At 33.5% G+C, this 18,577-nt stretch overlaps 1 protein-coding gene across 2 annotated transcripts; it reads left to right on the top strand.

Annotated features, from left to right (window-relative positions):
• Positions 1-4,281: 4,281 nt before the first annotated feature.
• Positions 4,282-16,372, top strand: LOC110099811 (E3 ubiquitin-protein ligase SINAT2). Of its 2 annotated transcripts, XM_020827100.2 has the most exons (5): positions 4,282-4,676; positions 5,078-5,342; positions 13,177-13,255; positions 13,412-13,563; positions 15,865-16,372. In XM_020827100.2, the coding sequence occupies exons 2-5, from the start codon at positions 5,130-5,132 to the stop codon at positions 16,183-16,185; spliced, it is 765 nt and encodes a 254-aa protein (XP_020682759.1). In that variant the 5' UTR covers positions 4,282-4,676; positions 5,078-5,129; the 3' UTR covers positions 16,186-16,372. The 2 variants fall into 2 exon arrangements, with proteins under 2 accessions (XP_020682759.1, XP_020682758.1); XM_020827099.2 differs by having other exon boundaries at positions 4,286-4,676; positions 13,177-13,563.
• Positions 16,373-18,577: the final 2,205 nt, after the last annotated feature.

Below are 18,577 nucleotides of genomic sequence, written 5' to 3'. Positions count from 1 at the left end.
TCTTAGATGGAGTGAAAACTTGTAATTCTTAATTAAGCAAAAAGGGTTCTTTGTTCTCTTCCTTCTTTTATATCTATTCTCTTTAGGTTAAAGCTAACTTGCTGTAATGCTCCATGGATAAGATTAGATCCAACAATTTCAATGATATAGTATGGATAATGTCAAAGGCCAGGAGTCATGCCAATGATCGACTTATGAAGCATTTTGTATTGTGCAACTATAGTAATTATAAATTCATCACATATATACATATCTAGAATATGAAGGATTGTTCTGCTAGAATGATAAAGGAAACAGTAAAACATTTCTTCTGCAAGACAACACCCTGTGATGACCATGTGATGCACTAGGCTTTTGGGTAAAATTATGGTGTAGGAAAGATGATATATACTCTATTGATTGACATCTCATTAAAGATCATGAGCAATCAATCAGAATGGAGTGCCAAGAGAAAACTATAAGCATGGCTGACTTAGGACTATAAGATCTAAGTTTATAGGTGACCAAGTTCTTTCCTAGGCATGGTTGAGGAAACCCTCCCTCAAGCATCATTGAGATACAAGCTAATAATAGGAATCATCTTGAAACCTTTTTAGAATCTAAATATCATGATAAACAAAAGAGCGATGTAGCATTAAAGTGATGGCTACATCATAGTAATTATTGAGTTATAGATCTCACACGTTAATTAAGGATCTCTCGATATAAATCCCATATAAGAAAGAAAGAGATACAGGATGAAAGTATGCATAAGCTTTAAAAACTTCTCTTCAAGGATTTTATCTCCCCCTAATATTGCCCAATAATAATAAAGATATGTTAAAATATATGGAATCATTTACAAGTCATGCCATCTACCAATTGTCACCTACTAATTATCAAATATCTAGTGTAACATAATTGAGAATGAGTAATGAAGAAGTAAATGATAAAATAAAAGAAAAAAAATGATTATTTCAAGAAGATATCATATATTATATCCTAATTGACTTTAACTTATATAATAATTAAAATCATATAAAAAAGTAAGAAAAAAATTACATAAAAAATTAAATCAAACTTTTTTCATGCAAATATCACATATATATCAATAATAATAATAATAATAACAATTATAAGCCACAGCAAGAGTGAGCAACAACTCAACAAATAATGAACAACTAAGCATTTTTCCTTTTTAAGTGGTTTAACATTATATCTGAACTTGTTAAATAATGTAATTTATGTTCTTTTTAAGCAAATGACAACATTAATTGTTGAAATGAAGCCTTGTGAGGAATGTTGCCTTTGTAGATCAACTCATGAAATGCGTAGTCAATATTAGTTGAGAACCAAATACATTATGATTTTCGTGCTACAATCTTTGTCGCTAGTAACCTAATAAGCTCTCAAATAATATTAAAGCTATTCAATCTCTCCATAGACTCCATTCCATATGAACAACTATTTGATACTAAAAGACTAGATGTGCATCCATTCAACTAATCTTGAAAGCTTAGTAGCAAACTAGCCACTCCACCTTATCTTTAGTAACATGAAAAATCTCTTTGTGATAATTCAATTTGGAATTAACTACTTCTGATACAATGGATGAATCATTATAAGAGGTCTCCAATAAAGAGAACATGCTAACAAGTATATTCATATGATTTTGCTAGAATTGAGATCTCCAAGTCATAAGTCACTTTGACATCCTATACCCTCAATAAAAGCAACTTGATGTTAGCCTAAGTGAGCTTGATAGCTTTGGCCTTTCCTTCTCCCAAAGTATCCCATAAGTTAATTTTCTCAAAGGAGCTAACATTGTTGTACAACAAAATTTCAAACTCCTTTTTTTAGTAGGAGGTTCAAAAATGCTTATTCCATCTTAAATTCCAACCTCGATGACATGCTCTTATTGGCCCCAAATTATTGTAAATAATTTGGTACAAAATACAACTTTCTCAATTTTATTACCCAAGCCTCTCCATTGTAGCTTCAATTAAAATTATCCCCCTATTATACTGATCACTTGGGGGAAGTCACTATTGGCGAATAAGCACATCATATTTCAAAGAATTTAGAATATTTATGACTAAATCTATGACAACGATCATTGTCTTTGGCTATCCAAATTTTTGAGCTAAAAAATATCCTAACATATTGGATATTACATGCGTCATGAACCCACTTATTACCTCAGTATGTGGTCATGTGCAAGTCAATATAGTAGTAGGTACCACCATTGAAGATATAATCAAGACCTTATTTTTCTCTAATTGGGGAATGATAACGGGTCTTGTCTTTTACTTTTTTATTTATAACTAAAGCAATATATCTCTCTCAATAGCTTCTTACTCTACATTTTTCGATGTTATTCTAGCCTCAATAATAAACCTTGAAAAGATGAGGATTTCTCTTATGAGCATTCTCTCGACACTTCCAATTTAGTCGGTTTATGATGAAAATACAAGCCAATATGACGAAATCATCCATATATAATAATGGCAAAAATTCGGGAGTCCCAAAATTTAAGCAATTGAATAAAATTACAACCAAACTTTCTAATTTAAAGGCAATTTAACTTAGAGAGAGAGTCTTTTATCAACTTCACACTTTTTTCTCACTTGAAGATTTATGATCAATTTCATAATCATTGATCACTCAACTACTATTTTTTAACTTTGTCTATTAAATATAAATATATTTCATATTGTTGACCATATAATGTCGGCCTTATTCTTACTCATAAATAGGATGGGTCAACCCTGGCACATAATTTGGCTTGATGATCTATACAATAAAAATTTACAATTTTAGCTAATCTAACCACTAAATCAATCTCACAAACTCTCTCTCTCTCTCTCTCTCTCTCTCTCTCTCTCTCTTTTTCTCTTACAATTAATGTACTCTGATTTGGTTGACTCAAATCATTCCTTACAATAACAGATTTTCTAAGAGATCTAAGGTTCTTAGCCTACTTAGGTCATCTCCAACCGAACGCTAAACGAGTGTATGGAGTCGTTCCATCGCTCCAACTGAACGCGAAAATTTCCGCCATTTAATTGCAGGTGAACAGTGCGACGCCAATATTGGCGTCTCACTGTTCACTCACGCCATTTTCTGCTCTCAATCGAAAAAACGCTCGTTACCTTCCTAGAAACAACTAAAATGGCGTTCGATTGGAGCATCACCACGCCAATTTTAGAGTTCTGCGTTACTTGCCCTGAAAAATGAAATTATCGGTTGGAGATGCCCTTAGTCCAATCTCGCAGTCCTAAGTTTCGGCCGTTCCTCCAATGGAAGTCGACCAAATTCCATTGGAGAACACAAATCCAAATGAAAACCAAATTCAAATTTTGAATGATTGCAGATGTAGCAATCAAATTTTCAATCCTGGATGAGGAATTCCTACGGGCCCATGATTGCGAGTGACACCGCAATTCTCGCTGAGGGAGAAAATAACGAACAGGACCAGGCGCCATTGTTGACCTCTAGTCCTTCGCTGGACGTCTACGCGAAGATGGATTTCTTTACATTGTTGGACTCCCGCCGACTACGGTCCTCCTGACTTATGTCGCCCGCCGACTACAGTTTTTCCGACCTTCGTCGCCCGCCGACTACGGTCCTCCTGACTTATGTCGCCCGCCGGATACAAGTCTTCCGACCTCCGTCGCCCTCCGACTACGGTCCTTCCGACCAAACGAACATGTCAATAATGACTCTTTGTATTAACATCTTGTAATGTACTCCATAGGATGTACATCAAGCTAAGACCTTCCACCAAGGAAGGGCCTCATTTGTAATCGACTGCAATACTAGTGGATTCATTCAAACTGGGCTAGGCCCCGTGGTTTTTTCCCCTTTTCAGAGGTTTTCCACTTAAAAATCTTGGTGTCTCATAAATGCTAGACCCTTTCTCTTATCTGATTGCGTGCCGGATTTTCGTACAACGCTAAGACGATAAACTGTATATTTCTCTACCGCCGCGAATACTCCTGGACGCAACAACTCTGAATTGGTTGACTCAAATCATTCCTTAGAATAGCAATTAACATATCTTCTAAGAGATCTAAGGTTCTTAGCCTACTTAGTCCAATCTCGCAGTCCTAAGTTTGGCCGTTCGGGAGTCAACCAAATTCCATTGGATAACACAAATCCAAATGAAAACCAAATTCAAATTTTGAATGATTGCAGATGTAGCAATCAAATTTTCAATCCTGGATGAGGAATTCCTACGGGCCCATGATTGCGAATGACACCGCAATTCTCGCTGAGGGAGAAAATAACGAACAGGACCAGGCGCCATTGTTGACCTCTAGTCGCGCTCCGACCGAAGACCCAATGGAAAAAAAAAAAGGAATGATTTTCCTAAGGGAAAAAAGATAAAATAGAGATCCTTTGGGACGCAATGCGTATTAAAAATTCGGTTGGGCTAAAGCGGTGGGGACATGACTGTGGATCGGCTTTTTCCGGGTTGCGCAAATGGACAGCGGAAACCGACGGGGACGAGGACAGGATAATGGTCTCCCAGTTGAAGAAGCCCTACTCCTCTTTATATCAACGAGAACTTCTTCCGCGCCTCCTTACTGTTCATTTGGATCTTCTCCCGGTCACTTTCAAGGTCGGGAATTCGTGTTATCCATCGGGACGCCTTTGATTTTCCGCCACGGTTTCGACTTCTTGTCGATCTTAAGGTAAGATGCTGTGGTTTTCCTTCTGATTTATATGGATCTTTGTATCTGCCGTCGTTTGAGCGATCGAGAAGCGCTTGTGGGTCTCAAAGATGCAACATTGCTTTTCTTTGATGTGATTCTTCATGAATGCTTTGGTTATTAATGACGGAAAGCCTTTAATGTCATCATATTTCTCAAATTGATAGCCCATAATTAGACGCTTTAATTATTTTGCAATTCGTTGACTTTCCGCTTCATGAACTATTTAAGCTAAAAGAAGATTTTGTGTTCTTTATACTTGTATAGATCGGGTGATTAGTAGGCAAAGAAATCCTTTGATGTAGGGAAGAGTGATATTTTTGCTTTGTTGCATGGATCAGGCCAGAAGTTCTTAGGAAGAGTTGTTTGAAATAATTTTGCAGGAATTGCTGATCTAGGTCAAGACAACTTGGCGTAAAGCAGTACCTTGTTTTGATGTTTCCTGTGAGCCGGATTTGTATGGAGGATCCTAAAGCAGAAGACTCTGATGAGGAAGAACCTGGCACTTTAAATGAGTTTGGGAATGTTCATCTTGACAAGTCATTTTCAGCTCCTGGTGTAAAGAGAGGCTTATCCTCTACCAGTAGTGTTCACGAATTACTTGAATGCCCAATATGCACAAACTCGATGTATCCTCCCATATACCAGGTTTTCTCCATATCCCTCTCTCTGGAAACTCTTTAACGACAGTCTTTCTATATGATTTCAATTTGGATTTTGTCTGAAAGGGCTTTGTTTTGTTAACATACATACTTATTAAATTATTTACTGCTTCAGTGACTTTGTTTTATGATAACTTTATCAAAGCAAGCTAATGTTATTCTGCCATATCATGAAATGAAATTTATTTTTAGGGGGATTTACATACATACCACTTTCTTTTATGTTATTTACATATCTAATACTCAAAATTTTAATATTACATTCCTATCACTCATATAAAAGTTTAATATCAAATATACCACTCCTATATTTCATTCCTACCATCCATAACACCTTATAAACTTTAATATTTCATTCCATGCACCCATATTTGTTTTATGGGTGGTAGGCATGTAATATTATAATTTTAGCCTTTTAGGTGTTAGATATGTAAATAGCATGAAATAAAGTGGTATGTATGTAGTTGGAGATTGGTTAATGAACTGTCAACGGTGTATTAATGGAAGTAGATGTTAAATTGTTTTGTTCTCTATAAACTAGAGGGCCCCGGGTCCCCAAGTAGAAATTGGTATTACTCGTGGCTTTGTTAATAATGCAATTTTTGTAACTTAGGCTTCGTTTAGGACGGCTTTCTTTCTGCTTCTTAAAACAGCTTTTAGTACAAAAGTTAAGAAGCAGAAAGAATGTCATCCCAAATGAAGCGTTAGATGTAACAGGCTTTGTTTGGATTGGCGAAAAGTGAGTGAAATGAAGTACCCATGATTTATGCTTTGATTATGAATTTGAATTTTGAAGCCTTTGATTTAAGCTTCCCAACCTTTTTATTTTCTTTCCCCTGCGCTCAAATTTCTATGATATAAGCAAAGGGTAGATAATGGCACATCTAAGGTCTTTGTATCTCAATGAAATACAGATTACAAATTTATATAATTGTTATTTTCTGGCACGGTTAGCAGTATAATTTAGTAAAATTGAATCTTTTTTGTTAATTCTTCGGAAATTTAATAATGAAGGATAACGTGACTTTTTTTGGCTGATTTGTTTGTTTGCAAGGTAATTAGAAGCTAACTAATCTAAGTATGGCAACGGATAAGCCTGAGATAAGACATTCATTCATCACTGACCTATACTACTTTTAAAATAGCATTTGATAGTCTACTAAAATAAAACCTATTTAGAAAAAAATATGGCCATTCATCTGTTTTCAATATAGATTACTATTAAGGGTGTTTGATATTCCACAGTTAAAAATAACTTAGGTAAAATCATGGCCACTCACCCTTTAATTTTATATATATAGAGAGAGAGAGAGAGAGAGAGAGAATAAATGGTTTTTTGACTCTTTATGAAGGACCAAAATGAACCTCAACTCAATTAAAGGACGATTTTGATTCATCAAGTCTTTAAAAAAGAATGAAAATAGTCCCATGGTGGGACTATTTTGGTTCATCTATTATATAAAGAGTCAATGGACCATTTTGATCATTCTCTCTCTATATATATTAATTATTATTATTATTATTCCAGGAAAAAATTGGAATGAAAAGATAAAAATTAAAAGAACCTATTTGCAATTTCACATCCAGGTGAAAAAAAATAAAATAAGGTAGAGTAGTTTAGATCATGCATGCCATTTTAAAATGTAAAATAAAATTAAGTGTTAAGATTTTACTTTATTGGACAGTTAGGCATTTTTATTAATAGTAGTATATAGGGAAAAAAATGAAAGAGTGGTCATGTAATGCTGTGCTTGAGCCCACATCAAGAGTTAAGGCTAGACCAAAGTCTAGATTTAACCAAGTTGGCTTATGATTTTTTTTCTTTTGCCGTTTTATGCAATTTAGGTTGAAATTATCCATTTGGATTATCTTTTGTTTAAATTTAAATTATTTGTTAGAATTAGATTTAATTTTCGATGGGGTTATATTGGGAATCGGGCTGACCTCCAACATTAGGTGAGATTCCACTTGATGATGAGAATTAATCTATCATATTCAAATTTCATATGATTATTTAGGGATAAAAATAACCTATAGCATGTCGCCTTAACTTAAAATCAAATCAACCATCTAGATCAAATATAAGGTCACTTTTTGCAAAATTAATCAATTTTATCTTTTAAATTTCCTATAGTTTTAAAATCTATCAAATATTTAATTCTAGTTCAGAAATTGATTTCAAATTTATTAGAACTATTTTAAAAATATCTACTTTTGAAAATTCAATAAATTAAGGTGACAAGCCTTGGACTTTATTAGATTTTATTTTAATGTATGTGATATTGTCCTTATAATACTATTTCTATAAATTGGAGTTTGTGGCAATGGATGTCATTAATGCTTAAATGAATTGAAATTATAATATTTCTCCTCTCTTTCTCTCCTTTTGGTTACCTTGGTTGTTTTGGTTGGCTTCATTTTAGTGGAATATCAAGCACTTTTTCATAGTAGTCTATAAAAAATAAATGAATGAATGGGGATTATTTTTCTAGGCAGATTTTATTCTAGTAGAATATCAAGTGCCATTTGAATAGCAGTAAAGATAAAACATGAATGAAGGCCCTTGATTAACTTTGAGTGGAGTATCAATAGCCGTTTTAAAAGGTAGTATAGAAGTTCATTTAGATATGTAAAAGATTTTTTTTCCCTATGCTGAAAATTTTCATATACGTATGAGAATGGCGACTCTCTCTTAGAGATAGAATGTGAAACAAGATATACGTGTAAAGGTCGGAGTAGCTCCAAAGAGTCACCTTAGATGGTTTGGTCACATAAAACGTCAGCCTTCTGATGGAGTAGCTCCAAAGAGTCGTCTTAGATGGTTTGTTCACATAAAATGTTGGTCTTTTGATGACCCGATTAGAAGAGTAAATATATTAGAGATTTGACCTATGTTAAGAGAGGTTGAGGTAGACATAGAAAGACTTGATTAGAAAATATTAGAAATGACCTTATTTTATTAGATTTAAATGAGAATTTGACTCTTAATAGGACACAAAGGAGAAAAAAAGATTCATGTAGCCGACCCCACAATGGATAAAGGTTTGATGTTGTTATTTTTGTTGAAAATTTTCATATAATAATTTTTTTGAGATTAAATGATCTCACAGGGTTTTTAATCATACATTATGAATAATAAACATTTAATTTTCATTATAAATAACCATATTTCAAGATAGAATGACATTCATTTTTTTTGTTTCAAAATATTATTAAAAAATGTTTTTTTTAAATAATCGCATTAAATCCAAATTTAAAAGTAGAATGCCTTTAATTAGTAGAAGGAAAATGAGGAAAATGCACTTATGACATGCATTTTTACTGGTTTCATGAAATATATGATCTTTATGAATGCTATGTGTTGTTGTTATTAGTAAATCAATTTGATTTCATGATTCCATTTTCCATATTAGAGGGAGTTGAAAGCAAACATTAATTATGGAAGTGAACCTTAGAGTTTAAAGGTTTTTCGTTTCAGCAGATCTACTCGAATACATGGAGTATAATTTTAGTAATAATGGATTTAGTGTGAGGATTGTGACTTTGGGCGATCAAGTCATTAATAAGAGTGCGTGTTTTAGATATCTCAAGTTTATTGTTCAAAGTGATGGTGAAATAGATGGGGATATTATTTGTAGAATTCAAGTTGGATGGTTGAAGTGGAGGAATGCATCAGGCCTGTTGTGTGATAGAAAATAACTCCTCAAACATTAGAGAAAATTTTATAAGATGGTGGTAAGACCTGTAATGCTTTATGACGCAGAATGTTAGCCATTAAAAGAGAAACATAAAATTAAGTTAAGTGTTATAGAGATGAGGATGCTCAGGTGGATGAGTGGCTTCATTCTTAGAGATAGAATGTGAAATTAGTATATAGGTGAAAAAGTTGGAATAGCTTTAGTGGCAGATAAGATTACAGAGAGTCACTTTAGAGGTTAGATCACATAAAATGTCGGCCTTCTGATAACCCGGTTAGGAAAGTAGATGTATTAGATTTGGCCGATGTTAAGAAAGGTAGAAGTAGACCTAAAAAGACATGGTTAGAAAAATTAGAAATGATCTTTTTTATTAGATTTAAATGGGAATTTGACTAGGACACAATAGAGAAAAAGGATTCGTGTAGTTAACCTCATGTAGTCAAATGAAGACTTAATGTTATTGTTGTTGTATTCCATTTCCCATATTCTCGAGTTGTTTGGACTTTTGTTCCATGGCTAAGCTTTTGTTGGATCTTAATGTATATCGGTGTTTGCATTCTTATATGATAAATCAAAATCCATATGGATCAAAGTTTAGACGATAGAGTTGTGAATTGTTGAAAACGTAAACTAATTGATGACAAGTTTTTTTTACATTACTTTCTGCTGTTATTTATTGAGGCAAGAACATATATATGAGAAAATTCTATTGGCAATCTTAATTGCAATATGATCGACCGGAGAATAATAGCAAAAACTAGCGTTTATGTTTTTTCATATTTCTTTTTTATTGACTGAGAAATGGTTGTTTTGATTGGATGATGATTCTTCTTTCTCTTTTTTTTTTTTTTTGCCTAAATTAATGAAAGGTGGAGATTATTTTTACCCATTTCAAAAATGCATTAGTCAGGAAAATTCCTCCGATCCAACTATCTCGGTGGAGGATTTAAACCAAATACATAGTATGAAATGTGATAACATATGATAGAGTTGTGAATTTTTGAAAGCATAAATTAAATCTCATGAGAGGAAGTAATGGTTGCGTTAGGTTCTTCAGCTATTTATTGACATAAAAAATATATGAGAAATTCTGATGGACATCTTTTCACCAATGTGAACGACTGAAGAACAAAAACATTAACTATCTTTCATCTTTTATTGTCATTATGTTACTATTTTGTTACCCCAAGATATTTTGTTTTATGAAAATTCTCAATGTTTAACCAACGAGACTTAGCTTATGTGCTATTACCTCCACCACATAAAGTGTGAAGCGAGGGGTATCACTCCCATCTTTGGTGGATCACCAAGCAACAAAAATCTCTCATGGTTTGCAGTCCTGGAGAGAAATTTATAAGGTAACTTTTTGCAAAATTTATCAATTTTATCTTTTAAATTTCCTATAGTTTTAAAATTTATCAAATATTTAATTCTAGTTCAGAAATTGATTTCAAATTTATTAGAACTATTTTAAAAATATCTACTTTTGAAAATTCAATAAATTAAGGTGACAAGCCTTGGAATTTATCAGATTTTATTTTAATGTATGTGATCTTGTCCTTATAATACTATTTTATAAATTGGAGTTTGTGGCCTGTAATGGATGATCATTAATGCTTGAATGAATTGAAATTATAATATTTCTCTTCTCTCTCTCTCTCTCTCTCTCTCTCTCTTTCCTTTTGGATTACGTTGATCTTTTTGGTTGGCTTTATTTTAGTGGAATATCAAGCACTTTTCTCATAGTAGTCTATAAAAAATAAATGAATGAATGGCGATGATTTTTCTAGGCAGATTTTTATCTAATAGAATATCAAGTGCCATTTGAATAGAAGTAAAGATAAAACATGAATGAACGCCCTTGATTAACTTTGAGTGGAGTATCAATAGTCTTTTTAAAAGGTAGTATAGAAGTTCATTTAAATATGTAAAGGATTTTTTTTCCTATGTTGAAAATTTTCATATACATATGAATGGAGACTTTCTCTTAGAGATAGAATGTGAAACAAGATATACGTGTAAAGGATGGAGTAGCTCCAAAGAGTTGCCTTAGACGGTTTGGTCGCATAAAACGTCGGCCTTCTGATGGCCCGTTTAGGAGGGTAGATGTATTAGAGATTTGGCCTATATTAAAAGAGGTAGAGGTAGACCTAAAAAGACTTGGTTATAAAATATTAGAAATGACCTTTTATTTATTAGATTTAAATGAGAATTTGACTCTTAACAGGACACAATGGAGAAAAAAAATTCATGTAGCAGAGCCCATATAGTGGATAAAGGCTTGATATTGTTATTTTTGTTGAAATTTTTCATATAATAATTTTTTTGAGATTAAGTGATCTCAAAGGGCATGATCAAAGTGTTTTTAATCATATATTATGAATAATAAACATTTAATTTTAGTTATAAATAACCATATTTCAATATAGAATGACATTTATTTTTTTATTTCAAAATATTATTCGCATTACATCCAAATTTAAAAGTAGAATCCCTTAATTAGTAGAAGGAAAATGAGGAACTTGTACTTATGATGTGCATTTTTACTGTTTCATGGAATATATGATCGTTATGAATGATATGTGTTATTGTTATTAGTGAATCAATTTGATTTTTATACTTCCATTTTCCATATTAGAGGGATTTGAAAGTAAACATTAATTATGGAAGTCAACCTTAGAGTCTAAAGGTTTTCATTTCAGTAGATCTACCTGAATAAATGGAGTATAATTTTAGTAATAATAGATCTAGTGGGGGGATTGTGACTTTGCTAACAAAATGTGAAATTAGTATATAGGCTAAGCTTATAATAACCCGGTTGGGAAAGTAATGTATTAGATTTGGCCAATGTTAAGAAAGGTAGAAGTAGACCTAAAAAAGACATGGTTAGAAAAATTAGAAATGATCTTTTTTATTAGATTTAAATGGGAATTTGACTCTTAATAGGACAATAGAGAAAAAGGATTCGTGTAGCTAACCTCACATAGTCGAATGAAGACTTGATGTTATTATTGTTGTATTCCATTTTCCATATTCTCGAGTTGTTTGGACTTTTGTTCCATGGCTAAGCTTTTGTTGGATCTTAATGTATATGGGTGTTTGCATTCTTATATGATAAATCAAAATTTATATGGATCAAAGTTTAGACGATAGAGTTGTGAGTTGTTGAAAACGTAAACTAATTGATGACAAGTTTTTTTTACATTACTTTCTGCTGTTATTTATTGAGGCAAGAACATAAGACAAAATTATATTGACAATCTTAATTGAAATATGATCGACCAGAGAATAATAGCAAAAACTATCATTTATATCTTTCATATTTCTTTTTTATTGACTGAGAAATGGTTGTTATGATTGGATGATGATTCTTCTTCTTTTTTCCTCTTTTTTTATTTTTGCCTAAATTAATGAAAGGTGAAGATTATTTTTACCCATTTCAAAAATGCATTAGTCAGGAAAATTCCTCCCATCCAACTATCGCGGTAGATGATTTAAACCAAATACATTGCATGAAATGTGAAAGCATATGATAGAGTTGTGAATTTTTGAAAGCATAAATTAAATCTCATGAGAGGAAGTAATGGTTGCGTTAGGTTCTTCAGTTATTTATTGACATAAAAACTATATGAGAAATTCTGATGGACATCTTTTCACCAATGTGAACGACTGATGAACAAAAACAATAACTATCTTTCATATTTTATTGTCATTATGTTACTATTTTGTTACCCCCACATATTTTGTTTTATGAAAATTCTCAATGTTTAACCAATGAGAATTAGCTTATGTCCTATTGCCTCCACCACATAAAGTGTTAAGCCAGGGGTATCACTCCCATCTTTGGTGGATCACGAAGCAACAAAAATCTCATGGTTTGCAGTCCTGGAGAGAAATTGTTGATTGGTTCAAATTGCTATTTTTCTCTTCTCTTGTATTAATGAAAGATGAGTTCTTTTTTCTACTTCAAAATGCTTCCTATCCTTCTATTTCGCTGTAACATTTATGCATCTTAGCTCTCTGTTGATCTTGCATAGTTTTTCTCAAGCTTTTTAAGTGCTTCCTTTTACATGGCAAATATGATTAGAGATATAATTGCCAAATCATATTTTCTTCCTGCAGTGTCCAAATGGTCACACTCTTTGTTCAAATTGCAAGCTTAGAGTACATAATCAATGCCCCACTTGTCGCCATGAACTTGGTAATATAAGATGTCTGGCCCTTGAAAAGGTTGCTGGGTCACTTGAGCTTCCTTGTAAACACCAGGCAATGGGATGCTTAGGAATATTTCTGTATTATGAAAAATTAAAACATGAACAGTCATGCAAATTCAGGCCTTATAACTGTCCATATGCAGGGTCCGAGTGCCCCATTACAGGGGACACCCAAATGATCATAACCCACCTGAGAAATGATCATAAAGTGGATATGCATGATGGCTGCACTTTTAACCATCGTTATGTCAAAGCCAACCCACATGAGGTCGAAAATGCGACTTGGATGCTCACAGTAAGATTATTTGTCATATATATATATATATATATTTTAACTTGCATTATTACTTCTTGATTTATGCATCATTACTCTAGCTAGATTTTGAAGTATCACTATGATTTCAATGTCACATTATGCTACCATTGCTTTGAATAAAGTAACATTCATAAAGGTAGATTGTTTAAGTTAATTTCACCTTAAGGGGCTGTTTGGTAGCAGGATTTAGGCTGAATTTGAGGCGGATTTGAGCGAAATCCAGCCAAACGGCCTAAAATGCAAAATCAAATCTCACAGCAAACGAAATCCTCCGTAGACGGAAAATTCATCCGATTTGCTCTAAATCCCGGATTTCGGAAATCTTGTATTTTGCCGGATTTACGAAATCCATGGTGCTAGAGGAAGAATCCGCTCAGTAAATCCTGCTCTATAGCCAAACAGTCACATGAGATTTGAGAGGATTTATCATGAATGTTACCAAACAGTTTTCAGGATTTAAGCCTCTCAGAATTTTCGAAATTCGGATTTAGAGGATTTACGAAATCCTACTTAAATCAAATCCAGGATGCTACCAAACAGCCCCTAAGTGCAGGAGTTTTACTTCCAATAAAGTTAATGCCGTGTCAGCTTAGAGCAGTGGCTAGTTCTATTCATTGTGAACCAACGGTCGGGTTGTTTTGTTGGACATATTTAAAATTTGTATATTTCCAAAATGAAGGAACTTTAATCTTTAGGAATTTTTGAATAGTTGAAACTAATTTTTTTATATATTAGGATGCATTTTAAATGCAAAGTATGAAGAACTTTTCTTTGTCTTCATCCTCTTCAAGAGCAATAGCACCAACAACAATGTTGGATACATGGATTAGGGTGTCTTTGCAAACCTTAATGGGGTGCTCCTTGATCCTTCTGGCTCCATTGTTGGCGTTGCCAAGTCGTAGCGCCGCCCCCACATCTCACGCCTCCAATACATAAGTGGCTCGTCGTGGGTTGCCTTGTTGCATGCACTTGAGATGTTCGATGTTGAGCATTTCTTCTATCCACACCGACTTTGTGCAGATCTTTTTGTGGTGATGTTCCTTCCATCAAGGGATGGTACATGGAGGCATAACTTAGATCATGACGAAAGCGATCTAGGATGCAATGGTTCTATCATTCACAATGTTAGATCTTGATGAACGGGGCAAGCGGGAGTATTGCGTTTTGAGTTCAATCGATTTGGGAGAAATTAAATTGCACATGATATGAGATTTTTTTAGGTATTCTACATTCCCTAAAAAAATACTTTATATTTATTTTAGGCTTCGTTTGGGGCGGCTTTCTTACTGCTTCTTAAAGCAACTTTTTATTACAAAAATTTAAATTTTTGTACTTGAAAGATGTTTTAAGAAGCATTAAAAAAACGGTTCCAAACAAAGCCTTACTCTATACAAACACTTGAGGAATCAAAACCCATTTTGTTTATTGTACAACAACATCAAGCATTTGTCCTACTATGCGGGAACCCTTTTTCACTATTGTGTTCTATTAAAAGTCAAATTCTCGTTTAAATCTAATAAAGAAATATCATTTCCAATATTTTATAACCAAGTCTTTTAAGGTCTATCTCTACTTTTCTTAATATAAGTTAAATCTGATACCTCTACTTTCCTAACCTGGTCATCGGAATGCCGTCATTTTATGTGACCAAACCATCTAAGGCGACTCTCTCTAATCTTATCTTCTACTGGAGCTACTCCAACCTTTTCACGTATATGCTCATTTTGTATTCTGTCTCTAAGGAAAAAGCAACTCATCCACCTGAGCATCCTTATCTCAGCAACACTTAACTTAGTATTATGCTTATCTTTTAATGGCCAACATTTTGCATCATAGAGCATTGCAAGTCTCACCACCATCTTATACAATTTTGCCTTAAGTTGAGGGGAACTTTTCTATCACACAACAAGCCCGAGGCATTCCTTCACTTCAACCATTCAACTTGAATTCTACTGATTGTGTAATGTTAGGAAATATTTGTGTAATGTTAGGGTAAGATTGTGTAAATCAACTCCTTTCTAAAACTTATAGTAACAGTAGCATCATTCATTCGATATTTCAATTGAAATTAGAAAAAAAAAAAAAACTGACGACCAGATAGTTGAAATGAGATGGAGGTGGCTGCCGCAATAGTTCCACTAATGTAAAAGAACAATTTTCTTTGCACAACGACCACTTCGTATACGAATCCTATTGGAACCTTTTATCCCATCTTCATTTAGGGTTTTCTTTCATGCACTCCAGTCTAACATTACACGCCTTCCTTTGCATTTATGGCAGGTCTTCAACTGCTTCGGCCAACACTTCTGTCTTCACTTTGAGGCATTCGTATTAGAAATGGCTCCGGTTTACATGGCGTTCTTGAGATTCATGGGTGAAGATGATGAGACAAAGAAGTTCTGTTACAGCTTAGAAGTGGGTGGAAATGGACGCAAACTGCTGTGGCAAGGGGTGCCAAGGAGCATCAGGGATGGTCACAAGAAGGTCAGAAACAACCACGATGGTCTGATCATCCATCGAAGCATGGCCTTGTCCTTCTCCGGCGGAAACCACCAGGAGCTCAAGCTTCGAATAACCGGCCGTATCTGGAAAGAAGAGTGAAGCATTTTTCACCTAAATTCATGGCCAGAAAGTTTAGGCTCACAAAGCTTGATGTAATCAGTATGTGGACAGTCTGCTCAAAGATTTGCTTCATGTATGCATTGTGTTTAGCCTTTGTGAAAAAAGTCATGATATTAACAATTGAAAATGTTTGAAAGTGGTTTCTGCTTCATCTTTGCTCAAAAAACTCTCCCATTTTGCAAAAAAGAAGCAATGTGCGGACACTGTACGTTGTTCGAAGACGAATCAGAATGTGTCCCGTCATTTTTTTGTTGTGTACCGGTATTGTGTACCGGGTGACATGGCGCATTCTAATTTGCCTCCGAAGGATCCGGTGCCCGCACAAAATATTTTGATATAAATGACTCATTGATACAATCAAATCAAGATGGTCTTAGAAAATGAATAATATATACTATTGTAAACATGTATTGATATATGTTACTATAAAGTGATGCCCTTTGGTCATAAGAATATCAGTAATCTTTTGACCATCAATGATCATATATACAAATAAGTTTGAGTATTATATTGATGATGTTATGTTCGAAGGCTTGTGATGATTTTGCCCCCCTCAATTTTGATTTTCTAGATAAGGATTAAGTGTGGGCTATCTATCTTCTTGTTTAGTGATTTTATTGACTCAAAAAAAGAGAGAATCATAAAACATTAAAGAGTTATAAGTCCCTGAATTTGGGTATGAGTGTTAATATTTGATACGATCCGAAAATTTTGGGTTAGGATTAACATGTTTCTAAAATGGATCATATTCAACAAATCGACCCATTTCAAAAATCGGGTCGGATTCAGATTGACTTAGAAATCCAGACCTGACCTGAAATGACTGCGGCTGCCCACGCCTTCACTTTCGCGCTCTAGTCGCATCGTCGCCCACTATCGATGCCTTGCCGCGCGTCTCTGGTTACCATTGCCGCTTCCTTGTCGCGCGTCACCGACTGTCACTACCACTGCCTTATCACGCGTCGCCTGCTTACGGGATTTGGCTGAATAGGTGTGCGAACGGAGGACTTATGTTGCCGCTATCGATGACTTACTGGTCGGTTTGGGTTGGACCCAAACTCAACCCGTGACCTGAAATTGACACCCCTAAATTTGGGCTTTGTTTGAGATAACTTTCTTACTCTTTTATAAAATTGTTCTAGAGATAGTAATTTTTTAAAATTGTTATTGGAAGCAATTTCTTAGTATAAATTTTTTAAAAAAATAATAATAATATAATAGGTAAAATAAGAATTATAATTATATTTAAAAAAAAAAATCCCAACGAAGAGTTCCCCTCCGCAGAATATATCACTTGTACAAAGAGAAGCCAAGGCAGCCTACTATAGTGGAGTTGAGCTTTCTGCATCTCACCTTCCTTCTCTGATCCGCCACCCAACGGGTACAACTACCACGATGGCTCCTTGCTTCGCCTAATTTACTTATATTTTCCACAAAAATAATTAATTAAATAAAATAAAATAAAATAAACCCCTGCAGGTGTCCAGACGCAAGGCATAAACGTAATTAGTGCCGTTTTATTCAATAAACTTCTTTGTGTCAACATCTAAAGTGAATTATTAGTTGAGGTGAGCATTTTTTTTTAATCAGATTAATCATCTTTATTAAATTCAAATTAAAATAAATATTAATTCTTTACTTTTTGCTCTGAGATTAATGCTGTAAATTTTAATTAACATTTATATTTATCCAAATCAAATAATTTATGCTCCATTTGTGATAGCTTTTTAAATTCTTTGTTTTTCAAATCATAATTGGTCATAATTTTTTTGTTGCTTCAATATTTTTTACTCTTAGAAAGGTTTTTTTTCCTTTTCTTTTTTTTTTTAAACTCTTAGAAACAGGATATGAAACGAGCATATTCATGAAAAGGTTGAAGTAGATCCTGTGACAAATAAGATTAGAGAGAGAGAGAGGGCTCAGACGGTTTGGTCATGTAAAACGATGGCCTTCTGATGTCCCTATTAAGAGAGTAGACGTATTAGATTTGACTTATATTAAAAAAAAATAGAAATAATCCTAAAAAGATTTGATTAGAAAATATAAGAAATTACTTTTCTTTATTAAATTTAAATGAAAGTTTGACTCTTAATAGAATATAATGGAGAAAAATGATTCATGTAGCTGATCTCATGTAGTGAGATAAAAGCTTGATGTTGTTGTTTTAAAAAAAAAAATTGTACTAAAGGCCTACATTCTACTACAGTTTTTAAAAAATTATTTTCTCTGCAACAACTTTAAAAATTAATAAAAAAAATTATTCAAAATAAAACCTTAATATCATCATGATTAAATTTGAATCAAAACACTCTAATAAAACTGTTTTCTTTTCCCCTCCAACAAAAATTACCTAACCAAAAACAGAAATTAA

This window comes from Dendrobium catenatum, unplaced genomic scaffold (genome assembly GCF_001605985.2).
Source record: "Dendrobium catenatum unplaced genomic scaffold, ASM160598v2 fragScaff_scaffold_1608, whole genome shotgun sequence".
NCBI classification, from domain to species: domain Eukaryota; kingdom Viridiplantae; phylum Streptophyta; class Magnoliopsida; order Asparagales; family Orchidaceae; genus Dendrobium; species Dendrobium catenatum.
This window is presented reverse-complemented; position numbering and strand designations above follow the sequence as displayed.

Coding starts and splice junctions, on each gene's coding strand:
- LOC110099811 (XM_020827099.2), top strand. CDS start 5,130: ATGTTTCCTGTGAGCCGGATTTGTATGGAGGATCCTAAAGCAGAAGAC. Junction 5,343..13,176: donor TGTATCCTCCCATATACCAG/GTTTTCTCCATA, acceptor TTCTTCCTGCAG/TGTCCAAATGGTCACACTCT. Junction 13,564..15,864: donor ATGCGACTTGGATGCTCACA/GTAAGATTATTT, acceptor CATTTATGGCAG/GTCTTCAACTGCTTCGGCCA.